Raw genomic sequence first — 27,225 nt, 5'->3', positions numbered from 1 at the left:
CTTGAACACTTCTACCGTGATTGTGGATTCTACTGTCTGTTGGAGATGGGATGGCTTCTGACTTACCGTGTAAGCTGTGGGCTGTCATTTTATTCGATTGTCTTTCAATATGCTAATAAAATTGATTATCAAAAAAAAAAGGGGACATCATAGTCTTGCAACATATTTTTCCCTCTTCTTGTAAGTCATGCAAGAAAGATGATTGGTATAACTTCAACTACAGGGCACTGAATACACCAGGCCGATGATACCCAATCATTTCCACCTGTAACCCATGTTTGATCCTGCAGCATTTCGTCAATGCTAGACCATCATGGCCTCTATGTCCTTCTCAGAAAAAAGGCTGCTCTTAAGGGAGTTCTTGAGTGCACTGTTTGGGCTAGTGTGCCCTTTACAGAGCTTGCCTCAGTCCAGCTTGTGTGCATCTTGGTCTACTGGACAGCTTCTGAAACCAATCCTGTGTCTCATCTCTAGGAGAGTTTGAAGCACTTAGTCTCTCCCTCTCTTTCTCTAGCTGAACCATCTGACGCCAGGGTCTTTCTAGGGCCTTTGGGCCTCTTTACGACCCTAAATATGACTTGCATGGCTACTGAGCTGTACTTAAGTCACACCTGTGGCCTGGCTCTGTTTGGTCATTCACTTCATGCCTTGTTTTATCTCTTGTTGGGCCATACCAGAACCTAAACGGTGTGTCACTCTTCCTAGCACTTATCTAGCCTCTCCCTCGAAATGGCTGATGCTCATTCCTCCAAATCAGGTTTTAAAGGGACCAACCAGTGTAGAGAAAATGCAAATCTCTTAAACCAGTCTTACATTGCTAACAATCACCAGCAATAGGCATTCTATAATGCTGCTTCGCTTGACGACGCCAGCTTTGGCTTTGAAATCTATTGAGACATTCACGTGAAGGCCCCTTTGAGGCTTGACTTTCTAATATTACTACCCCCCGCCCATGGCCTGATTTTATCCAAAGTTATCTCTTGGACTGACAGCCCTCATTTTCCCAATCAAAAGTACAGCGAGACAATTAGTAGGATTACATTCCTCTTCCTAACCTAAAAGCTGTGTAGCAGCAGACGCCATTTTAGCAGACTCAAAAGTATGGAAACAGAGATATGGAAGGAGGAGGGCTACAGCCCCAGCTTTAGTCGCTGAATGTGGTTGGAACCATTGAAAAATGCCAGCCCTATCAGTTTTCCATATGTTGAAGCAGCTAGTTTAGGTCCTTCCTGTACACCGCGAGAACACAGCCAGTTTGCACACTATGGGCCCTGGAGCAAGTCTACATCACTTTTTTCAACAAGGAGTTTACATAAATAGGTGTGCTACCCATGTGGAGCTAAATGAGAATTTGACATAGTTCAGAATTTATTAAATACCTTAGGACAAGTTGTACCAGAAAAAGATAGTGCTAGCACATGGTATAGGGAGCATCGGAATCATTGTAGAAGCCACCTGGTGGCAGTGGTAAATTCAGTTTTCTGGTAATCTCATTAGCAGAGCTAATCCTCCCGTGAGTCCCCTGTGGTGGTGTGCACTGGGGTGTCCTGAACTTGATTAACAGGATTCTCAGCTTTAATGGTCTTATCATATTATGGCCAGAGGAACACGTTTGGGGGTTTGGGAGATGACACCATGGGATGGTCCCATAGTTCGCGCGGGGCATTTTGTAGGGGTGGGGGAATAATTCCGCTTCACTGGCAGAGTTCGCAAAGTTTTGCCCACTCCACATTCTGCTTGAACACAGAGTTCTGGCAAAACTCTTCCAACCGCTGCGTGGTGGATTTTTTCTCGGGTGTGCTTCGCCAGCATGAAGTTGGTGAGCTCAAGCGAGAATTTGCGTCCTGAGCATGATTTTTGGGTGCTAGAAGGCTTCCAGGAAAGATTGCAGCAGGTCGCTACTGTTCGCATTCAGAAAGCGGCAGAACGAAGCAGCACCCTCCGGAGCGATGCATGTGATTTTACACCACACAACAAGCTCCTGCTGCTATAAATCCACACAAGCAGCACGATGTGCCGAATTCAGCCCTCTCGCGGAACTCCACAGGATCTTGCTGATTTTTTATGTAACTCCTCAGAATCTCTGTGGGTTCTGTGCACTCCTAGGTGTCCCATGGCCCAATTTAGCAGAGGAGACTTTGTCAGGATCAGCACCAAGGTAGGTGTTAGCTATGAGAACAGTACAGCACAAACAATTGTAAAATCAATGAGTTGGAGTAGGAGGTCGGTCGTTATTGTCACACTACAAATAATAAAGCTTGTACTACGGCCTAGCAAGAGAAATTAACACTCCCCTTATATGTTAAATGGTGTGCATTTTCTTAATATATACTTGGTACATTGTCTTAATTGTGCAGATGGCACTCTTGCATATGCATGTCATACCCGATTATTTCCTGAGTAACTCAGAAAACAGCAATGCGATTGAATTTCATCTCTGAGAGCATGTATATAACACTGTTTCCTGACAAAGAAACTCATAATATCAACACAGGAGAAATAGTCAAATAACATAAAACAGTTTGGCTGTAGCTAGGCCTATTTGGCAGGATTGGACATTTTTTGTCTTTGGTCTTAGCCAAGACCTTTTCCTTTTCCCTACAGTCAGTCTTCTTCGTTTATAGGTGTGTTATAGGGTCATGCATATTTTGCTTCCGTCCATGGTAGCATACAGCAATAGACCAGCACACTTAATACACTAGCTATTCGCAGTGCAAGTGACAGAATTTTTCTTGTGCCCAATGTACAGATTTGCCTCAAAAGTAGTCCCCTTCAGTGTCAGGTTCTGACTGCTGGGTTACAGTGCCCTTTATTAAAACAAAAAACATTCCCAGAAGCTTTCAAGACACTTTTTCTACCAGACCCTCCTCACTGGTGCTTGAAGTGTGCTACATCCCGCAAGGGCCCTAGTAGTGCTGCCCTTGATTAAATGGGTTTGAATTCATTGCAAGATGGCATCCTGCAAATGTGTATGTGTGCTCATGCATGAGCACGGCCATCTTTTAATGTCTTTAAAATGCTTTATTAAAAATCAATCAGAGATGGTCACCTTTGCATGTGGCTGCATAGGCAGCCATTTTGTCATTAAAAAAACACTGTATTAAAGACAATTCTAGGATTGCCACTGAATTGCCAGCCATCTTTGGATTTTGTTATACTTTATAACGAGAACCATTCCAAGACGCCACTCAGGCACGCGCAGGCATGACACGCACTGCTGGCCATTTTACCATGTTTTTTTGTCAAAGTATAACAAAAACGATTACAAGATTATCCCATTGTACATCTACATGCATGCTTCTGCATGGGCGGCCATCTTAGAATGCTTTTTCTTACCCTTATAACATTCCAAGATGATCAAAGTCTAGCTTTCATGGATCTTCACACAAATAATAAACTATAGGAAAAGAAACAAGCATGGCCAAAGCCAATAGGTCTGCAGCCAAAGCCAAACCTATTGGCGGCTTCAGTGTTTGTTTTATTTCTCTTCACAGCTCTAGAAGCACATTGCTGAAGATGAAGAGATCTGGTATTATGAGGACCTGCTTCCAGATCCGCATAAACAAGCTCCAAAAACATTGTAAATTAATGTCTTCTGTTTTACTGCAACAGTTCCAAGTTTCTGTGACACCTATTTAGTTGGACTGTCAAATGAGAAATTAGGCTGGTCGTTTGCCTCAAGCATATCTAAATTAAATACACTATTCCACAGACAGTACCAAAAGTCGTTTGGGTACCAAATTAGTGCTTGAGAAGGAAAAATTGTACATGTATTGTTGAAGCTTTTTTGAGTGTTCAAAGTTTTGTGGTGCCGATAAAGAAAAAATATTTTTTCGTTTTATATAGAGGCACATGCCACCTTTTGGTCACACTATTTTCTGTCTGTTTGGTAACCATTCACCATCATATATAGAAGTGTGCACCACTAAAGACTGGAGCTCTAAATAAGTGGCCAGAGAAACTGGAAAAAAGGCGTTCTATGTAGAGTAAAGGGACCCTGTCTAAAATACTTTGGAACATTCTGGTTGAAGGAGAACCTACACCAAGAAGACCCACAAGTGGTAAAAGTCAAATTTAACCATCTTAAAATATGAGGGGGAAAATCAAAAAAATATAGTCTTGGAGGAGCAACAGTTATGATTCAATTGTTTAGTCAATCAGACCGAACAGCGATTGTGGATGTCGCAAACATAAGTGATAAATGACTCAGGACACCTCACAGATTGCCAGGCATGGACCAAGAAAAGGACCAAAAGAGGAAGGAAATCAAACCCATGTGAAGTGTTTGTTAGGACTTCAGGGCATGGGCAGCAATTTTAATGAGGGCAAGTCATATCGTAAGGAATCCGAAATAGGCAAAATATAGGGGGCAATATGTCTGAACAGCAATCAGAGAAGGACATATAAAACCCACTTCATAGCTTTGACAAAAAAGATTGGGGGGAGGGCACACCATAATAAAATGGACATTTTGTGCCTGATCCACTAAGGTAACGTAAACTTTTGCATAAGTAACACTTTGGACTAAGTTTACTACTTTTGGTATTCACAAAAGTGTAAACGTACTACAAAAGTGAATGTTATATGCCTCCACCACTAGAGTAATGCAATAGGCTTACTCTTAGGTGGGTGGTGACGTCCCTCCCTAACCCCTCTTACTCCTCCCTTATCACATCCCCTTTTGTAGTAAGTCTGCCTCTTTTCCCACTAACTCCCTCAAGTCCAACTCACATTTACTACTAAAACGTATACTTAAGTGTGTGAAAACTCTGAAGTCGGGGGCTAGCAGTCATGGCAGTGAACTCTGCACACATAAATAAAAAGGAGGCGTAAAATTCTGCATGTAGTTTGTGAATTGCAATCTGTATGTTTTTTGGTACTACAAAACATACTACAAAGTGTACTTTGTGAATCAGGCCCCATATTTCTTGGATATTGTTGAATTGTGAAAAAAGAAAACAACCAATTCAGCTGTTGGTTAGGGTACATGAAACAGTGTATTAGTACAAAAAGATTTATACAAGATGCAAAAATGTCACAATTACTTACCAGCATTGTTCATTACTACATGCACAATGCTTTCTCAAAAGATTCGATTCCTTGGATTCCCTCCCTCAGGAAGGAGAGAAAAATGCCATCTTCTCTCCTTCCTGAGACCTGTACTTGCCTTCAACCACAATAGATCTTTGGTAGTATTACCAGTTGTTGGATGAGGTCTGAATGTTCTAACAAGGGTTGGAAGGAAAGGGGCTCTGTTCAAAATGTAGCTAATATTAATATGTTAATGTTGTAGCACATAGGTTTGTTTTGAAGAGTCACTTCACTGCTAAATGCAAACAATACAAGTTAATTTTACATGGTTTTTAAAGTTAAGCCAGTAATCCTTACCTTCAGCAACACCACATGCATTAGCATAGAGATTCAGAATCTTTTTCCTTCGACTTTGAATCTGTGGGCCAGAAGAAATATATTATTACTGGTTTTGTTAATGATTTAAATTCACATTTACTATGCAAATTCTCTGGAAACATATTTACATTCCACAAGTAACATCCTTAGGAGGGGAAGTCATGATTTTGAGGGCTACCATCTCCTGTTGTTGATGGGTTTTTCTGTGTTCCTACTAACAACTCTCTACATATATTTTAATGGGAAGGTGGACCTGTCCCCCTACCAGACCTATACTGTACCTCTTTTTATCTTTGTATTACTGTAAGTTCCAAAAATATATCACTTCCACTTCCTAGAAAATTCTTCTCATCGGTGGAGTCCCAGAGGGCTGCACCTTGTCCCTCATCACCTTCAACAACATTGGGTCTCTACTCACTGATAACAACATCAAGATTCACCAATATTGCAACACCACAAACTTTATTTTAACATCATGTCTGCTTCAGATAACCAAAGCCTCAAACACTTTTTTTCTGTGGAGCTATGTTGTGGACTATATCATAAACCCATTATTAAAAGAAACGTGCCACTATATCCCTAACTTTTTGTCTAAACTGATCTTGGGCTACATGCCATAAAACGTTTAGGAGTGCCCTGGTCAAAATATTCCCACTTAAGGCTTTGTGTCTTTTTGTGATACCACAGGGTGTGAAGTACTGCCCCTAAGTTTGAGCACTACTGTACATTTCACAAGGTGCAAACACAAAATCAACCTATTCCCCAAAAACCTAACACCTACACTTCTTGTACTGTGTCGAGGGAGACGCGCAGTCTTTTTGGACAAGACCACCCTGGGTTCACTTTGCAAGTAGACAATAGCCATTGAGTGCAACAGACTCTCTATACCATACTGCTGTTTCTATCAAATGATTGAATAAACAAAACAATAACAGACTTTTACATGCTTGCCCCTAACGTCTTAGAGTACACACAGTGCCCCAAAATAAAGTATCAATGATCCATAGTAATACGGTGCTCGCACTTCTCTTTATCAAAAGTGATTTACATACAACATTTTGATATAGAATTAGTGACCAGATCCACAGGCATTATCATGTGACAATTGCCTGCAACGTGAATAGGGATGGCCAACTGAAGGTGAGTGCCACGAAAGAAGGCGAAGACTACTATCTATATGATGATGTCTCTTGTCCACATCACTGATACTATTAGAGCAAGATCAAGGGGGATACAGTTTAACCCCAAAACGCAGGTTGTGAGTTACCTCTCCTCCTTTTGGATTCCGCTGTCACAAAATGACTGAACAGGAGTTGGGCTTGCGGGCAGGATCGGCTTTGACTCAAACTTTCATTTTGTGACAATGGGAGATGACGAGGAGGAGTAACCATCCCCAGTCAACCCACCAGGGCGGTTGTCAATGAATGAATGAATGCTGCAGCAGGAGTTACCATCTCTGGTGTGGATGGGTCCTGCTGCAGTGGACATTTACTGGAGAAAGGGAAACAACATGAGAAACTTCAGGCAGTGGGTCGTCTCCAATGATTAGAGCTTGTGGCCACACAGCACAATATTTCCATGTTGCAATACGCAATTAATATTTCCCAATTTAAACTACTCCTCATATGGACCTCAGTAAAATAAAAGGCTCTTCGGGTTTGAACTTCCCTCATACCCTGTTTCAATTAGTTCACCAGGCAGTCTTTTCATTGTATTATTTCCTTGTTGTGGCAGTTTAACTTTCTCCCTCTTTTCTTTCTATTTAAACTTTTCCACCTCTTGCTGGCTGTCTCTCTTCAATTGTCTGTTTGATTTCTGGGCTCGCCATGCACTCCCTCATGCAGGTTCGTTGTGTTCCTGATTGTTCTACCATGATTTGAGATGGAATGCTACAAAGTAATGGAGTATTTGTTTCTTTCATTTCCAAACTATTATGCCAGATCTGATCTTTGCATGCCCACCTGTGGTGGCCAAGTTATTACAGCAGAAATACCCAGTATTTCTCAAGTCTTTCAAAGCTGCCCGAGCCAAAGAGGTTTGAAGTGGATCAGGAGAAGAGCAGAAGCAGCTTGAGAGAAGGAAAGAGATGTGTTGAGGGCCTGACAAATAAATGGATAATTTACTTATACGGTGTGCTTGAGGTGTAGAGAATCTTGTGCATGGGTAGTGTCAAAGAGAGCAAAGTTGCACTCAGGGCTGGATAGGCCATGTATTCCACTGGGCATTTCCAAGGGGGAAGAGAGCCATTGGAGACCATGTTTTGAAGGCCCATGCTTCTTCTTACAACTCTGCCTCTCTCTTCAGCTCCAAGGGTTTATTGTAGAGAGCACAGCAGGAAGAGATAGGGACGGAGTGGGGGTCATAGAGAGGTGGAGAAGTTAGAGAGGAGAGAGAAAAAGAGAGAGAAAGTGAGAGCAGAGACCAACATGGAATAAATGGATGGAAAGAAAGAGAGGAACCATGCTGGTGTGAAAATGTTTGCTAGAACTGCTTTTGGTCCCCAGTCCAGCCCTGATGCAATAAGTTTCACTTTTGCTTCAGATTTTCTTTGCTCAATGAGACTCAACGTGGAGGCAGCACCAGGAATCACTAAATCAAGGCTAATGGGATGGCTTGCATGGCCAAGAAGAGCTTAGTAGTAGATAAATAAAACAACCTCGTTTTAGGATTAATATATAGTAGCAGAGTACACATATTTCAGTTGAGGTTCGGGTCTGGGGACATTAAATGTTTCTGTAGGTTGAGGGTCTCCATCTTAAAATTATGATGTTCTTCATATACATACACTAAATCCATGAAACTCCCCAAAGTTGGTCAAAAGAGTAACGGAAATTTATGAAGATGTGATTAACCCTGATTTTACCACTGTATATGACAGTGCTGTATTGAGACTTCTGGTTAGTCAAGGCGTCTGCCACTGCCCATATAGCATATTGGGTGGACTTTCTACTCATATTTTCTTTACGTTGCAAACTCTTTGAAAAAGTGCATAGAATATTTTATTATTACAAGATTAAAGTAAGGAGGAAAAGAGTGAACTGGTTTTCACCTTTAGCTACCGATAGGATTTTCCTTAAGTTTGTAGCTCTTATTTGCAGTTCAGAATTTATCAAACTTTTCTGAACATTTATTGAATATGGGGAGTTAACTGTGGATTAGTGGATTTATATTTGTATATATATTATTTTGATGTATGAAGTAATGCAAGTTGTTCAAAATTTCCCATTTAAAATTTGTGATTGAAAAAAGAATAAAGGTCAGGTGGAGACCTTGGAAAGAGCAATGAGAATAGAATGTAAACAAGGGCGTTAAAACTCTGAAAACTATTTCAAAAAGCCTCAAGCAAAGAGTTGTAATACATTTGTTTTCCTTTCCACAAATTGTCTGCAAATATCACCAAACTCCGAGGTGGCAATTAAACACCATATTACTCATGGTACCGGACATGTAGTTTTTATATTACATGTCGATTTTGGGGATAGTTAGCTTGAAAAAGCTTGTGATAGCACTTTTCTTTAAAGAGTAGCTAACAATGGGCACTGATTGGAATGAGGGCGTTTAGCCTTTGTTTATCTTTCTTGAATTAAATTGGGCAATGGTGAGGGTCAGTGGATATAGACGATTCTGTGGTTCCAGTGTTTGCCCCATAATTAAGTACTTAATGCAGTTTCCACGTAGTTTGCAAAATGGGCATATTATCTATCCCTCAACATGTTTTTTTCTATCTCAAATGGTTAAAAGCAATAGTGATTGATTGGTTTGATTTTTATAAAGCGCAAACAAATGCCCGGAGGCGTCTAGGCGCTACACACTGACAAGTGGATTCACCAATGTGAATTGCGGGGCGCCTCCAAGTCATTCCTGAGGTCCTTCACAGTTAAACAAACTCTAGGGTGGGGACAATAGGTGATAGAACATCTTTTTTTAAATAATTTGCATTTTTGCTGCATAATTTAGATAAACTTGTAGCATAATTTGGTCCACCATGCTGCACAAACTTAATAGCTCTGATAATGTTAAAACTTTGAAGAGTGGTTTGAGAGCTTTCATTATGGTGTTGAAATCTGTATTTAACTGGGAAGTGTGAAATATTTTCTTAATTTCCTTGTGAAATATAGGTTTATATACCCCTCCATTTTGTACAATAAAAGCACCAAAACATTGCCATAAAAGGTATTCGTTTTACTGACCTCAAAAGGACGAAAGGAGGTCTTTTGATGGGTGGGAAGTAAAGGTTTCACCTGCAAACTACTGGGAGATATCTTATGTGTCTTTCTGTTCTGCATGGATTTTGAATAACATTAACCTTTTCCTGTAATGGCCAACAACATTAATTGTATTGTATTGTATTGTAATGTAATTGCATTTATATAGTGCTTACTACCCCTGACGAGGCGTCGGAGCGATTTTTCGGTGAGTAGCATGCTACTCCGGGACCCATAGACGATTAGTGTTGAATTAGTATAGTGAAACATGCGAGTACATTTTCAGTGGTGGATAGGCTAGTCAGTTATTTGGATTTGGAATGATAGCAGAAGGATAGAGGAGGACAAAGGTTTGTATTTATATAGCGCTTGTTGACTCACGCTATTCAGGAAGCCTATAAAGGATTAGTGGTGAATTAATATGGTGAAATATGAAAGTAATTTCAGTGGTAGACATTAGTCAGTTATTTGGAGTGAGAAGGTTAGCGGCGGGTTAACAGGGGAAAAAAGGTTTGCATTCATATAGCACTTGTTACCCCTGATTTGTGTTTGAAGCGCTTTTCTGGTGAGTAGCACGCCCCTCCGGAATCCATAAAGGATTAGTGTTGAAAATTAGTATAGTAAAATATGAAGTCATTTGAGTAGTGGATATGTTATTCAGTTATTTGGTTAGAGAAGGGTAGGTGGCGGGATAGAAGAGGAAAAGAGTTTTGTATTTATGTAGCGCTTGCTTCCCCTGATGGGGTTTTAAAGCTCAAGTAGCACGGTACACTGGAACCCATAAGGATTAGTGTTGAATTAGTATGATGAAACATCAAAGTAATTTTAGTGGTGGATATGTTCGTTAGTTATATGGATTGAGAAGGGTTGGGGAGGGGTAGAAAAGGGAAAAGGTTTGCATTTATATAGCGCTTGTAACCCTGATGTGGTGTTGAGATGGTTTATTGGCGAGTAGCACGCTACTCTGGAACCCATAAAGGATTAGTGGTGAATTAGTATAGTTGAATATGGAATTTGAGCTGTGAACATGTCAGCCTGTTATTTTGATTGAAAAGAATAGAGGAGGGATAAAAAGAGTAAAGGATTTTTTTTCTAGGTCTTAGATGTAGGAGGAGGCTTTTGGATGAGTAAAATGAGTTTTGGAGGGGAGGAGTCAGATGGAAGAGTTTAGAAAGGTTTGTTTTAGGGTATCACTATAGTTAAAGAGGTGTCAGATGATGCAAGAAGGGGTAGAGTAGGAGAGAGTCTTGAATGGGTTATTTTGGGGATCATAGTAGTGGTATGGGGTTTGGGATAAATGAGAGAGTGGATGTAGAGGATATATTGATAGATGTATAGGATTAGAGATAGGGTAGTGCATTGAAAAGAGTAGTAGAAAGAAGTTTGAGATGAATCAGAAGGCTGGGCTAGAAGATATATTGAGAGAAGTATAGGCTGAGAAATAGGGTAGAGCATCGGAAATGCTAAATCAGAAGAAAGTGATAAATATATAGATCCATAAGTACATTGAAAGTATATAGATACATAAAGGAGGTAAGTATATGTAGGTTAAAGATATTGATAGAGGTACAGGATGAGAAATAGTGTAGTGCATTGGATATGCTTTTTCAGGAGAAAAGTAACAGATACACAGATCCAAGTACATGGAAGGTACATAGATGAACAATGGAAGTAAGTACATGTAGTCAAGTCAAGTCAAGTCAAATGATTTATATAGCGCACTACATACCCAGAGGGTCTCAAGGCGCTTGAAGAAGGGTGGGGGGATTATTTGTAGACCAAAGATGATTTTTATTTATTTAATATTATTATTTTTTTCTCCACAACGTAATTATTCTACATGTTTATACAAAGCAATTCACAAAGATAGGTACATATCTATAGTGAAAATAAATGCTTGTATAGAGGGATTTGCTGTAAATTTCTGTTTGCGTATTGTGCTTGTGTGGGGAAGAGCCAATTCTTGAGTAGTTTTCTGAAGATTAGGTGGTTGTCGGTGGATCTTATGTTGGGGGGTAAAGAGTTCCATAGTTTGGCTGCTTGAACAGAGAAGGATGTGCCACCCATGGTTTTTTTCTAGTATCTTAGGATTTTGAGGGTGAATGCTCCTTTAGTGTGTAGGCGCCTCTGTTGAATGTGTTTGGTCATTTTATTGCTGATGAAGAACGGTCCCATGCCATGTATTGCTTTGTGGGTGATACAAAGCAGCTTGAACGTGGATCTTCTGGCAACCGGTAACCAATTCAAGGCTTTCAAGGCAGGGGAGATGTGGTCTCACGATTTGATATGCAAGATTAGTCTGGCAGCCGAGTTCTGAATCCGTTGTAGTCTTTTCATGGCTGTTAAAGGTGATCCGTGGTAGAGGCTATTGGCGTAATCGAGTTTGGACAGAACAAGGAAGATGGTAGCTTGGACCTTGTGTTGAAATCCTAAATGAGGGAAAAATAATCGCAGCGTTTTTATAGTGACAAAGCTTGATCATGCTAGTTTGGTCACTTGGGCATTTATCGACAGCTTGGAGTCCATGGTCATTCTGAGGTTTCTTACTTCCTTCGATACTTTAGGTGGTAATCCCAGTTTATTAGGCCATGGGGCAAGCGGGTTGTAATGTTTTCAATCACCACACATGAGTATTTCCATTTTTGCAGCATTCAATTTGAGATGGCTCCAAGTCATCCACTGATCTACGGCTCTGAGACAGCTGCAAATTGGTGATTTTCCAATGTCTTTGGGGCATTTCAGTTGAAGGAGTATTTGCGTGTCATCTGCATAGTTATAGCACGTGAGGTAAAATGTATTGATCAGTACTGGTAATGACTTCATGTAGATGTAGATGTTTAAAAGCATGGGCGAGATGATAAAACCTTGAGGGACCCCTGCTTTTGTGGAGTATGGTTTGGACGAGAAAGGTGGGGTATGGATGACATTAGTTTTGTTTCGAATGTAGGGCGTGATCCAGTCTAAAGCAGTTCCCTGTATGCCGACTTCATAGAGTCCTTGTTTCAGAGTGTCATGGTCAACAGTATCAAAGGCAGCTGAGAGGTCCAAGAGGAGTAGCGCAGCAACCCAGTTGCGTTCAACTGTATTCTTCAGGTCATCCCAGATGGCAAGGAGGGCAGATTCAGTGCCTCTTCCTGGATGGAATCCTGTTTGGAAGTATGAAAGTATGTCATTCTCTTCAATGAATTGTGACATCTGAACGCTGCTCTTTCTATCAGTTTGCCCAGGAAAGGTCCATTTGTAATGGGTCTGTAGTTGTCAGGGTTCAGCGGGTCCAAGTTTTTTTTTTTCAGTAAAGGGCGTATGTGTGATTTTTTGAGTCCTTCTGAAAATATTCCATAGTGAAGGAATCGTTGATGATTCTTTTCACTGGAGTGGCAGCAGAGGTTGTTAAAAGAAATGTCTTGAAAGTTTGTGGTGGACAGGGGTCAGAAGGGCTGCTGGCAGGCCTGCTTGCTTTGATCAGGTCCATAAATTCATTGTGTGAGATGTGTTGGAAGGAACAGAGAGGCTTGATTAGAGAATTCTTGGATTGATGTTTTGTACAAGGGTTAGTGCTGGTGCTTTGTTTCTGTTTTAAGTACGAGTCCAACGTGTCTGCTTTGTCCATGTAATGATTTGCCGGTTTGTCTGTGAAATCTTAAGTAACAGGATGAGTTCCTTCTAGGCAATGTGGTTTGCGAAATTCATTAAGTATTTTATAGAATTCTTTATTTGCACATTTAGCTTTGAATAGTGCCTTTTCTTAGCTTTTTTGAGAGCCGACCTGTATAATCTTCTAATTTTCTGTAGGTGAAGTTTGTCTTATTTGGCGTTTGTTTTTAGCCAGGTACGTTGCAGGTTTCTAATTTGTTGTTTTATGTCTTTTGTTCTGTTGTGTGGTTTTGAGTGGTGTCAGGATGTCAAAAGCTTCCTGTAGCCACTCATATAGATTTTGAACAGAATTTATTGTTTCCAGATTTGTACTTGATGTTGGTTGTGTTTCTAAGTGTTCCAAATTGAGTTTGTTCCATTGCACTTCCCGTCTGATTATTTACACTGTCCCAATTAATCTCTAGACATTCTAGCTCTCAACAGTGCAGCCGTGTTGCTTCCTGCCCACCTGGGCCACGTGTGCATTACATAAAGCTCACTTGGAAAAGGTGGGCAGATGTTTCTGGAAACAATGAAGGCTTACAATGGCGTCTGTTGGTCCCCATAGCAGCGAGTGTGTTATGACCCTTCACATTTTCTGAGAACTGCTTGGAGTTAATTATCTGCGCAAACCCGTGTCTGCACTGTTAAAGAACTCCTCTGGACCCCTTCTCATTAAAATCAGGCTTTCCTAAACTCAAAACAAATAATGGTCGATTAGAGCGGAGGTTAAGCAAGCAAAAACAGACCCGGTGCCGCTGAGTTGGAAGACGGTGAAAATTTGGAGCAGCTGTGTGTTTATATCTCTATCGGAATTGTGTATATGAAGTCACCACTGAATTCGACGTCCCACGGCGGAAATTTCACTGCCTCCAAACGTCCGTTTACACTCTAGGGATTAATCTTGCTTAGCAAGTTGATGCAAAAGGTGCCTTCTTGAAAAGTGGTGCGAAAAGAGTGGAAGGAAACGTTCGTCCAGGACCTTATTTGACCAGAATGGAATTGGCTAAAGCATCAGTACTATATCTTAAGCAGCCTTCAGTCAGTGGCGAAGCAAGGTCGCCAAATGCCATAATGCAAGTAAGGAAAGTGGACCCTTCAACTAGCTGCACCAGTGAAGAAAACACGTTACTGTGGCGTAAAATAATTGATAAGGTCACATTTGTGCTGTCCGTGTCTGCTTACTGCTGGTACGCCAAGGTGTCCATGGAATCACATTTTAGATGATATTATAACTTCTACCTATGGCATCCATCTTGAGGGGGATGTACTGAGGGTGTGTTAGGGTAGAAAGTTGGGCTTTAGCAGTAACTTACTCCGGCAGTGGACAACAGCCACAGTGAAGGTGGAAAGGGAAAAATGAGGAAAAAAGAATTATGAAGAAAGCTTGGGTAACCGATGACAGTCCCAAAAGGCCTAGGGCATAAATGCTCACGAAGATGTTTAGGCTCACAGGCAAGTGTCAGTACACGTCTCCTGCAGAGCTCTGAGAGTGCGTGTCCCTTCCTCGAACTCCTTGCAGAAAGTTACTACTTTCTTGATTGTTAATCTCAGCACACATGACAACCATGCATGCTTGATAAGGGTTCTTTGACCTAGAACAGGAGCCAGATTTGTGTTTAGTGGTCAAGAGAGAGAGACTCTAAGGGCGCACTCCTATTTTGAGGATGATTACAATTAGTCCGACAGGCTTACAATAGTGGGTAATGGCAGCAGCAGATCCTAGTGGCAGTGCAGCTTGCGTTACCTGTCACCTCTCAGGAAAAGATGTCTACTTGTGTCTCTCATCCTTAAAATTAATCTGTCAGTCCTGTGCAACCAGGCCCTTTCCTTCATTCTTGTGGGACGTAGATGACATGAGTGTGTACAACAGTTTGGGACCAATGAGCAAAAGTCAGAAACTGCCTGTAACCAGTCCCAGAATGGACTAGTGAAATACACAAATCTCTGTCTGCATGTATGCAATCGTAGGATAATTATGGGGTAGAAACATCCAGTCAAGGTGACAAGATTCTTCAGAACCACGGTTCCCACACAAGGGTGTCCAGGAAACTCTTCTGTGCTGCTAGGTTTGGGTCACTGACTGACAACTCTCCTGCCACATTTGGGAACAGGAATCTGGATGTTTTGCAAAACAACTGCCAGAAGCTGTCTGAGGTCTTCCTCAAGGGAAGTAGCTAACATACTGTTGAGGAGAGTGCTGGAGGTGCCCATGCACAAAGAAAATGCTGTCTTGAAAAGAAGGACTGCAAGAAGTTGAGGCAGGAGGAGCAGAACATGGCCCACTACAAACCACAAAAGGATCTTCACGGCCAGACCATGTGGTGAGGCCTTGACACTGTTGCCCTGCAGCATGCCTAGAAATTAAAGTGCCTCTGAATGGCTAGGCACTCATGGAAAGCACCATTGTATCTCACGGTCTAACCATAGTGAAACGAGGCGTCTGTGTCTGTAGGGGTGCCTGAAGAGTTGAGATTCCAAGTCCGCAGCAAACTCAGCAGAAATCAAAGCACCTTAAGAGAGTGGCTTCAACTACAAGATCACAACATGCATTTGACAGCCTGTCACTGACCTTTGCTGGAGTATACCTGCCTCTGGGATGGGATCTACAATTTGTTTGGATGAAAGACTTGTATTTGGGCCTGAGGAAGAACCACCAAGGAGGATCTACCCAAATCTGAACAGTACTTCTTCCCTGGAGAATGCAACTGCACACTTGTCACAAAGCTGGAAACCCCAAGAGCATCAGTAGGGCCGGGGCAGAGCCAGTGCACATGCTCTTGGTGGTCCATGCAGGGTCGCACACCACCAGGAACCTTGTAGTCCCCACCCACAGCCTGCAAGGCCAGATAGATCTACCAAGGACTATAAACACTAAGGTACAGTGCAAAAGAAAGACATTAAGGGATCTATGACTGTAGAAATGGACATAGTTTAGCACAAACCTAGCCATATTTCAGGAAGGAGTGAGAATCCAGAATGAAGGACCACAAGACCTATAGTCACCAGTATGCCAGGAAATACCATGGTCTAGTTTAAACTTAAAATAGTTTGTGCTGCCTAAGCACAGAAAAAACATTTGCCTTTGCTGATTTCCTTTGTCGTGTGAACATATTTGACCAACTCTTGGTAGCAACACCAGACCTCACGATCCTCACAGAAACTGGCTCAGTAACGAGGACACCACCACATGTCATGAAACCATTCCACATAGATCAATCAATCAATCAAAGTACTTGTAAAGCGCGCTACATACCAGTGAGGGTCTCAAGGCGCTGAACGGAGGGCGTGCCGCTACTGCTCAAAGAGCCAGGTCTTGATAGGGCATAATCAACTGACACCAACAGGCAAGACAAACAAGACAGGAGGAGGCTCAGCGGTCACCTTTAAGAAGACCTTGAAAATCATACATATCTAGGAATTTGTCGTAGCTGACAGGGAATCCAATCTAGTAAGGTACTACCTAGCCACAGCCTTTGCCTGTCCTTTCTCCTGATCCATCGGCCACTTCGTAGCAATGGAAAATGTAAGTTTGCTTTACTGGATGCATTGACAAAAACTCTGCTAAATCACCCCAACCAGAACATCCTAGGGGACATTATGATCTGCTTTGACAACCAACATCTACAACAATAGTATACATCGCATCAAACTATGAGGCTCTCAACATCTGACAAATTGTATCTCAACCAACTCATTGCCCTGGCCACATACTAAGAGTCCATTAAAAGTTCCTGGTTAACTCCAGGTGGAGATACCGCAGACAAAATTGACAAAACTGGGCAGTGTCTGCCCTTGAGATAACAGGGATTACAAAATGGACCTGGGAATACTGAGGTCAATTCCATGTGTTTTTTACCTTCCATGTGAAATAACAGGCCAAAATCTGCATAGATTTACCACTTGGTTGAAGCAGGTGGTAAATGTTCTTGGGGCTTTTTTTCTGGGCTTCGGGGAATTGATTGGGGTGAAGATGGCAGTAGGGTGGGTCTTCTTTTACTTTAGCTGCTGAGAGCTCTTCTACTAGCCCCATCCTGAAATATTTGAGTGGGCATGGACCAGGTGCAGCAGCTGCCTGCAGCCCATCCAGCTCTGCACGGACGTCTGTGATCCATGTCTCCAGGCCCAGAAATATCAGGTCCTGAGTTTGGGACCCACACACAAGTGCCCAGAGTGGTATTCCACATCTCCTCCCCATAGTAGGAATACTGCTCTGGGCAACTTGTGATGGTGCCCTAGATGTAATTTTCTAACCTTATGCTTTTCAATAAATAATCTGGTCTCTAGTCGTTTCTGCTTTTGTACAGCTCTGGTTCCATAGGCCTGGCGCCGGGAAACCCTTTGTGGGTATCTGTGCGCCTTACAAATGCAATAAATAAATAAATAAATAAATAAATAAATGGTCATTCCTCAGTGATTATGGAGTGACCATCATGTCGGTGCCTTCAAGATCAACCTTCTGGCATATAGACCCCAGCCAGCTGCTAATAACACGATGACAAAAACAGGTATCCCATCAGAAATGGAAACACCATGTCCTCTCCTAACTATTCAATAACTATAGCAATTCACCACCTGTACCTATGCAACTATGCTCGCCCATATGAGTGGGAAATAACTAACCAGCCCACTATAAGTAACCACTCATACTAATTGGACACAATTTTGATATCTAAAGAGATCCTCTGCACTACTGCCCACTGTTGAGTCCTGGCTCTTGCAGATCCCTAACATCACATATTTGAGATCATTACTTGACATCTTATAGTTGAGAACCTTTAATAACAATCATATAAAGGATAGCAGTAACCTAGTAAATTCTGCCCAATTTCTGTCTCTCACCTCCATCGTTATGCTGCAGCTCCCTCCCACATCCATAAGATATCAGAGTGGGTGACCTTCATCTACCTTTCGCATATAAATTCATGCCGGGAATATAAATAAATCTTAAACATAATAATGGGAACTGAACAGCTGAAGCTAATGCCAGCACACTGCTTCACACCAGTTTATTCATCACATAGCTAAGTGCAGTGTCCCAAGGCAAGATGACAGCACCTCTCAAGTCACCCATGCACAACACGAAAACCCTTCTCACATACGCCCGGCACACTTCTAACTATACACCCCGCACGGTGTAGTGTGTGTAAGTGCTTCAGCTCCCCACACAGGGGTAGTAACCGCTACATGAATGCTACATTACTATGAAATAATGCATTTTGTCTTGTCCTCTAATGTTTTATGTATAGTGTTGTGAGACTGGAGTAATTTATTTTTTCACTTTGTATCAAAGCCCTGGGTGGGCATTCATTTATTGGTTGGTAATAGATATTTCATTGAGTTGTGAACCTCAACCCCCCACAACATCTCCCAGAGTAAGGCTTGGCACTTGATTTCTCTAGCCTGAGGGACAAGTTGTAAAGGGGTTTTCTTAGTGTTCAGGTTTGGGCTCAGTAGTAAAGGAGAGCTGGGTAACACCAGTGGTAACACGCTTCCATTGTTACACAATTTTAACACAGTAACCTCTAACTGCTTTGGGACACCTGAAAAAGTACCCAAGGAAGGTGTAACTTAAATTTACATCATATGTTATATCGAAGGACCCAGCATGGTATTTTTCACATGCACTTCCTCTTGCCTAGACATGTGACAGATATATGTTCCTTCTACGGTGCTCCGTTTTTCACCAGCACGTGAGAAAATATTTATCTTATCCTCCTAATGTGCTTTTTTCACCAGCAAGTGAGAAAACATTTGCCCACTTCAAGCACATACTGAAGGGCATTCACAATCTGAATAGGGTACTTACTACATGTAAGGGTGTGGAGATAAAGGGTGCCTTCAAAGTCAATACTTAGCAAGATCCATTGAACCTAAGCATACTGCACCCCTGCAGACTCCTGGTCTTAAACCACCCTGGCATCCACTAAAAGCTACTGTATTCTGGCGGGGGTTATTTCCAACTAGTCCCCTCCTCACGGTGCTTGTAAGTTACAAATTGACAGCAAAGTTTGCTCCTATTTCACACATATGTAGGATATTGTGATGGGCCCTGGTATTCTGTGCCCTATGAAAATATACAGGGACAGAGCCATTTCACATAGAGCTCTTTTCATTGTAATTTCTCCTTGTCCTCAGACTACGAGCAGAGATATATCCGTGGTAAAGGCGAATCAGCAGACATTGTATAAAATAACTGTTTGCTCGGAAGTATAGGTGCCATGGTTCACTGTATGAATAAACTCTCCCTTCTTACTGAAATTCCCACGTGTGACCCTGGGAGCCTGTAGCTCAACAACTATTGGGAATAGATATTTACTGTTGACTGTATGGTATGCTGCATGGATATGCACAAAAACAATATACACTGTTCATTTCTTTTCAGTGTGATTTCTTTCTTCTACATTGGTATCAACTCTTCTTAAGATTTCTTTAGCGTGAACTTCTCTTCTCCTTTTGTTCCTTTATCCGATCGACTCTTTTTCCATACCCTCATCCAACAAATAATGATAATGTTCTCAATTTGCCACTACACTACTAGCATTGATGGAATTACCTTCAGAAATCTGTTAGAAGAATCGCTCTCCTTCAACTTCTATCTAATTTTCCACCACTATTTTTTTTCTCATGGCATGAACATCCAGCAGAAGACGACAAACCCCTATGCCGGCAACTAAGCAAAGTTTACATAAAGTGGCAAGAAGCCCTTTTACTATCTCGCCCACAACTTGCAGTCTTCTCAGCTAAAATATATCACCAGTGCTCATCTATGTGGCTCCACCTTTTCTGAAAATGCTCTGTGGTGCATTGTGTGTGTTTGAAAACAAGGGCACAATTAAACACACTTAATTGAGGATTTAGACAGTTGCGAATTTTGGATTTACATGAACCACTGTGCAACATTACCCTTTATCTCTACAGAAGAGACAATTTGTATCATACAAATTTGAAATATAATTACATCATTGTGTGACAAAGTGAGATGCTTAAACCAACTAAAGAGCCTGACTGAGTCACAAGATTACTGATGAGGGTAGGATTACAGCACTAACTACTTGGCAGGAAAAACATTTATTGTTTGGCGGATTGACATGGGCTACATTCTCTGTCTTTGGTAGGACACCAAGCCAGCTACAAAGGAACTATGCATGCTCTTTTTCGGATGTGTCTAATGTGGTTCTAATATGTCTGGTGTGTGTGTTATTCCCCATTCTAAGGTAAATACCCTATAACCTCTGCATTTTGGGGCAGGGAAGCCAGACGGAATCTGTGTCCCAGGCCATTGGTAACTCCGCGGTAAAATAATGAAACTACAGGCAATGAGAGCCTTTGAGAAAAACACCATACAAGCACTGCTTTCACCTTTTGAGCCAAAGGAAGCTCTGAGATTTATTTTGAGTGACTGGACCCCGTCCAGAGGAAGGTAGGGAATGCTCGTTCATAAGATTTGCTCTTGTACATTTGTTCGGAAATACTTGTTTTTTCATAATTTATTTATAAAGTTTTATATAGCCCGACCACACACACACGTTTGAAGCATTGATTCACCACACATACAATCTTCAGCAGTACCTCAATTCATGTGTATTCACAAAATGGTGTCATGATAAAACATGAAAGGGCAAGCTAATGCATCGAAACCCAAAGTCTTTGTACCACAAGTCCACTTGAAAACACTACGTATGGGCAATCCCTTAGGGCACTTTTCACAAATGTAAATTCACCTGCAAATGTGAGTCTATGACTGATTTACATTTGTAAGAGCTGCCAGGAAGCAAAAGGGATTCCTGGCAGGTGAAAAGGATTCCTGACAGGTGTAAACTCATTAATGCACGAGTTCAGAGTTCTCTGCACTTCTACATCCCAATCAGGAGGTGAAATGGGATTTCCGAGGCATGGTTTGCATAGAAAGTTTGTGAATGCCACTAATAAGTATGTTTGTGGCAATAATTTCCTTGCACCATGATAAGGGGATTAATTCATGCCCAGGTTTGAGTGGATGCAGGGGGATGAGTTTCTGCACGGGAAAAAATACATTCCTCGCACAGGGAAAAAAAATGTGCACTTGCACTATTTTCCTGTGTGGAGTTCTCCACTATGGAGAGATCCATACAGCAGGAATAGAATCCCACAGAGAAAGTCACATGACCTTCGCAAGTGTAAGCCTGTCAACCTGTATCAAGCACAGCATGCTCCTGGGAATGTTTGTGAATAACAAAGGCGTAAAAGTGCATGCAGGCATAGGCAGAGATACCTGTCCCTACTTTTCTAATGTTATTGATGAATGCCTGTGCAAAAATATCATCTGTGCCTGGAAATCACAGATCATTGTTTTTGGAAGCAGGATCTGTAGAATTTTCTGTTCACAGATGCACTTATGAATGTGAAAAATCTGCCACGTGGGAGGACTCTCCACAGTTGAATCTGCAGGAAGGTGAAAATGGGTGTACCTTATAAGAGCCTAGGCACGTGGTAATGCTAATGTGATGAACACCCACAGTGTTGCAGACTTCTAACTGTTCACAATAGTTGCAATGTCATTTCCCTTACCTATTGCACATCTACGTTTACCCATACTTCAAGTTGGTGTAAGTTATGCAATCAGTGTGGAAAGTGGCCTAAAAACTCACATTTATTCAATGAGATATTGATTTATTAACAGAAAATCGTTTTCTGAATGAAGAAAATGTGGTGGAAAATGTTAAAAGGCCCATTTACCCTAAACCAAAATCTGAACATTGGGCAGCCAGGCCTGTTTCAGATAAATTAGACAAGTTAAGTTAAGCATCGGGTACTCTTTGGTGTTTCGAGAAGCACCAGAAATGCTGTGTTTTCAAAATACTTGCAGGAAGATCATTGCTTTATATCAATCTGGATTGTGAGATCCGTAGGACGAAATCTACTTTTGCCTCATTGCTTCACATTATCTTCAAATTGGATTGTGTCGATTAAATTGATGTCCAAACACCATCCAACCAGAATCTGACTTCTCTCATTTGAAATGCTTATGAAAATCGTATTAATTGTTTTATTTCTCAGCAATTCGCCAGGCAGACTGTTGCCAGAGACAGTCTCAGTGTATTAGAGCGATTGACATGCTCTTTATTTATGGATTTCTTTCTGTCCTATGGATCTACAATAAGTTTGTCATAAAACTGAAGTCAGCAGAGCTTTGCAAAAGGGAACAGGAAAGGAGCGTGCAGGGAATACCTGCAGGATTAGTGTGGCCTACCAGTTCAGAGAACCTTATTCAGGGAATTGATAGCTTATTGTTATAAAAGTAACTGTAGAATCTCCTAATTGAATCCCTGGAGAATGGTGAATGGTTAATAATCAATGTGCCACTCCATGGCATTTGTGAGGTCCTGAAAAACCAAGACTACATTCCTAAGCGCAAAGTTTTGGCTACCAAGCAACCAGCGAAACTGCCTACAGTGTGACTACAACAATGTGAAGTTGTGTTTAAATATTCTTTCCTGGAAGTGATTCAAGCAGTTGTTTCCAAACATTACAGAGTGGGGCATTCAGAACCAACTTCTGGCTCTCTTAATCACTGTAGCAAATCTATAACCTTAGGTGTTGTGCAAATTGTGATTATTGACTTTTCTTTTTATCACAACCTGGCTCAATAGCATACCCCAACATGGTCATACAGATACCTCTTCTGTGGAAGAGTACAAGTGCCGGCAGGCATTCACATAAAATCAACCAGTGCCAAGCACAGGTGGGCTTTTAACAATGCGCCTTAGCATGCGATATGCGAAACCTTTTTTTTTCCTAAACAGACCATGCTAATCCTAATCAGTGCTTCGGTATTCTAGACTGATGTGTGTATTTTAACCAGCTTTTCAAATGAGATATTTTAAAAAATATTGTTTCTCAGAGGATTTCTAACTAGCAAACTTAGTTTGCTTCTAATTTTATTCTAAGTCAGTTTTCATCCTGTAAACGATTGATTGCATCCAAGGGAGCCACAAAAAAGGCACAGATAAATAAATGCACATACTATTTCAGATTACGGATTTTTATAGTAGGGGTAAATCAACAAGTCACTCCTGTCATGGCTTCGGACATCAACCAGGAGAAGCAAAGACTTCAGAAGCCACTTTTTTTCTCATGGGCCTCTTTTCACCATTGTTGCTGCTATGCCCCATCTTTATTGTATAATCACCTTCCTTTTGGAGCCGTGGAAATCAAGACTCCATTATCATTACTAATCATGTTCATCTGTGTGTTAATTTTCGAATCCACATGTCAATGTGTGGCATCTATACTAATATTATAAAGAGAGAACTGTGTCCTTTGAGCCAGGTAAACACGAAAAGTACACCACCAATCCAAACACCCAATACATGTTAGAAAACGTCAGGGCAAGCAGAAGGACATAGGCTATATAAATTTAAAAAATAGACGTTATTTGCAAAATTTATATTAAAAAAAAAGTAGTCCCTCCAAAGTAGTGCCGGCCGAGACATGCATGCTCACGTCAGGAGCACTGGGAGGAGCGGCGTCCGAGGAGCGGCGGACATGGCGCGGGGGAGGAGCGGTGACCTGAGGAGCAGCGGACAGGCCAGTGGCGGTGCGAGCAGCGGAGAGGCGGACATGGCGCAGGGGAGGAGCGGCGGCGGACTGGCGGTGAGGAGCAGAGCGGCGAGGAGCGGTAAACTGAGGAGCGGCGGCTGAGGTAAGGCTCCGGGGTGGGTGTCGGGCCAGGCGGGGGACGGGGAGTTACAACAACACAGATCGGCTGAGGAAAGGCAATGTCAGGGCAGGCGGGGGTCGGGGCAGATGGGGGACAGGAACTAACAAGGTGACGGGTGGAACATTTTGCAGGTAGTACTGTCCGACCTCCATTGACTCAGGCCAGGCGGGGTTGTCGGGCCAGGCGGGAAAACAGATCGGCTGAGGAAAGGCAATGTCGGGTCAGGCGGGGGTCGGGGCAGGCGGGGGACGGGGCAGGCGGGGGCACGGGCTGCTTGCCAATGTCGGGGCAGGCGGGGGTAGGGGAAGCCTGAATGCTCCCGGACAAGGTCGGGACGGGCTGCTATATACACTAATAAAAAGAAACCACACTGTTGTTTAATTGTAAAATGTTCATCAGCTTAAAGTGTGTTCTTGTTTATTCACTTGCATTTTCTTAACATTAGACTAACCGAGAGTAGGCTGCAGCCACTCAAGGTATTTCACTGTTAACATAATGTTGGTTTCAAATTTGCTTTCAAATTTTCCTTCTTGTTGCAGGTGCTTGATAATCTACATTAGTTAAGAAGATTAGTACATTGTTTAGGTTTTAAAATTGAAAGCTCAGTTAGGATAATTGATAGTTTGTTTCTTTTTACACCGTGCACGGGGATCAGAAAGATTTTTCTGTACTAGGCAGGCTGGACCGCTGATTAAGTATGAGCGCAAAATCCGTTCCGCTTGCGGATTTTGCGAATTTCCGGTAAATTCGCGATCCGCGAACTCCCGCGAATTTGCAAATCCGCGAGCGGCGGATTCCGGGGGCAACAGCTGAAGCCTGGCTGGCCTGTCAACTTGTAACTATTTTAGGATGGCGCCGGCAAGCTGCCAGCGCCATCCTAAAATAGTTACTAAGTTAGCTTCAACAGGAAGCTCTAATAGATAAAATAAAGCAGGTGCTCGCACCTGCTTTATTTTATCTATTAGAGCTTCCTGTTGAAGCTAATTTAGTAAGTATTTTAGGATGGCGCTGGCAGCTTGCCGGCGCCATCCTAAAATAGTTACAACATGCCCTTCCTGTGAGCCCAAAAACAATCGTGAGCGTCGTCGAGGCAGGTGTGCCTTCTTCACAAATCTACCGTGGAAAATCAGCTGTGATGCTGGATAGAGGCTTTTGCATCCTTGACTTTCACGAGCGCAATACCCGTGCTGTTTCTGTGACCAGGAGCTTATTTCTCTTCATCTGCTGAACTGATCTTTCTCTGACCTTTTATACACACAAGAAGCATGTGTGAACTCGCATGGTAGCCCTGCCCGTTTGGCCCCGCCCACACACTCGCGGTTTGCACCGTCTGCCCGCCATTCACCCACTATGATGGACAGCTCACTCAAGGGACCCCTGTGCCCTTCGGGGCGATTGCATAGTAACACACACATGGTCGCTCGAACTAGTTGATGCTCAAATAGAGTGACTGCACTTGCATGGAAGCCCCGCCCCAAATCCGCGGATCCGCAAATCCGCAAAATCCGTGGATTTTGCGGATCCACGATCCGCAAATCCGCAAAATCCGCGGATCGTGGATCCGCAAAATCCGCCCATGCTTACCGCTGATGCACTCAAGGCTGTGCAGTTGCGCGCCTTTGTTCGGTGATGGGAATGAGGGGAGTTTACCTGCTCTTAGAAGATGGTGTAACCTGATTGGCCCCTTCTTTAGGGAGGTGGTGGGAATAAACTGTAGACGAATTTGTGTATTAGATTCTGTGTTTTAGAATAGTTTAAGAGATCCTGGGACATATAAGCAAGGGAAAGTATCGCTGCTTTTTCGGCGAATTGTGAGGAGAAAGCGGCGATACTTCTAGAGCCCTATCCACAAGGGCATTTTAACATCTGGCTCAAGCCCACTTTGCATGTCGGCGACAAACATCGCTAATGACATGCAAAGTGGGCGTTCCCACGTCCAACCACATGTAAAATGTGGTTGGAGGTGGGAACACCCTATTACCAAGGCAGGCGTTGGGAGAGGCAGACCTGCGCTAAACTCGTTTATCGCAGGTCTCCCAACGCCTGCTCTGACCAGGTGTTAGGGCATTGATAACATGGGGGTGTGGATCATAACGCTGATTCCATCCCCCCATATTACCAATGCACACTTTAGCGCATGAAAACAACGTTTGTTTTCATGCGCTAATGTGCCATATCGCCGACTATCGCAGGATTTCATTTCGCCTACGTGATGCGGATTGATAATTGCGCGCTATCACAGTGAAAAAATCCAGCGATAGCCGGCGATATGGGAATGTGCGTTGTGCATTTTCTAACGCACTTCTAGGGATTATGCCCCCCTGTTATTTCCCCAGCTTTACTGATTCTCTTTATTCATGGTTCTTGAGCTTAACTCTTGAACGTCTATGCCTACCCTTTGCCCGAACACTTGTTTCACTAAAGACTGACACTTTCCACTTAGGATTGCCCCTCATCATTTGATGCTTTATTTAGTTCAGGGAAGTATTTTTATGGAACTATCCGATACTTCCTCTGTTATGCAGTTTGTATCTTATAGTGATTTGCTTTGCTGTCTACCTGGTATGCATTCTCAGATTTATTAATCACCTAAATTTCTATGATTCTTTGAAAAATGCATTTACTGAATTAATGAAGCATGTAACTGATTAATTTGTAAACCTTTATGGTTTGGAAACTATCCTCTTGTTTTTGTGGATCCAAATTGTTTGCTCTACAATTGGATTTTGGTGCTGATTTATGCTAGCTCCCACAATACACTTCCAGTCAATATCTAAAGGTCGACAGGACCAGTGGTGCAACTTGTTTGACGACTGCACCAGTGCCTAGAGGCATAGACAAGTGTGCTGGATCACTTTCATGGGGTGTAAAAAAACAGGGAGCCAATTTACAAAACCATTTATAAGTAAGTGAAGTAGTACTCCTGTAGCACTCCTTAACCCACTCATAAATACCTTTGTTAATTGGCGCCATCATTTTTAAGCTAACTCTAAATTATTGTTTTGGTTTATAGCTTCCTTTTTAATGAAGAATACACAAAAGTGATGGATGGAACACTAGAATTATTCTCAGCCACTGATAATTACTCGGGCGGTGTCCCAGTCCATCATTTTTCTGCCCACCACACCACTTCAGAGTAGACCCAGCCATATGTAAATGGGCCTTGGTCCTGTTCCGATAGGAACAGTATGGCCAGAACTAGCAAGCTAGTCTACTCTGAACCGGAACAGAAGTAACTTAAGACCGGTTTTAGCCTAATTGGGTCTCTTCAGTCAG

At 42.3% G+C, this 27,225-nt stretch overlaps 1 protein-coding gene across 6 annotated transcripts in view; it reads right to left on the bottom strand.

The window, feature by feature from the left end:
• Nucleotides 1-27,225, bottom strand: part of EDAR (ectodysplasin A receptor) — a 494,038-nt gene that overhangs the window by 5,800 nt on the left and 461,013 nt on the right. For all 6 annotated transcript variants that reach the window (XM_086934280.1, XM_086934281.1, XM_086934284.1 and 3 more), the window contains one exon: nt 5,389-5,449. In XM_086934280.1, the coding sequence (XP_086790406.1) occupies nt 5,389-5,449 (61 nt within the window). The remainder of the gene's footprint in view (nt 1-5,388; nt 5,450-27,225) is intronic.

The sequence above is a fragment of the Lissotriton vulgaris genome, chromosome 8 (assembly GCF_964263255.1).
Source record: "Lissotriton vulgaris chromosome 8, aLisVul1.2, whole genome shotgun sequence".
In the NCBI taxonomy this organism is placed as follows: domain Eukaryota; kingdom Metazoa; phylum Chordata; class Amphibia; order Caudata; family Salamandridae; genus Lissotriton; species Lissotriton vulgaris.
The sequence above is the reverse complement of the archived record's forward strand: the minus strand, read 5'-3'. Positions and strand labels throughout refer to the sequence as shown.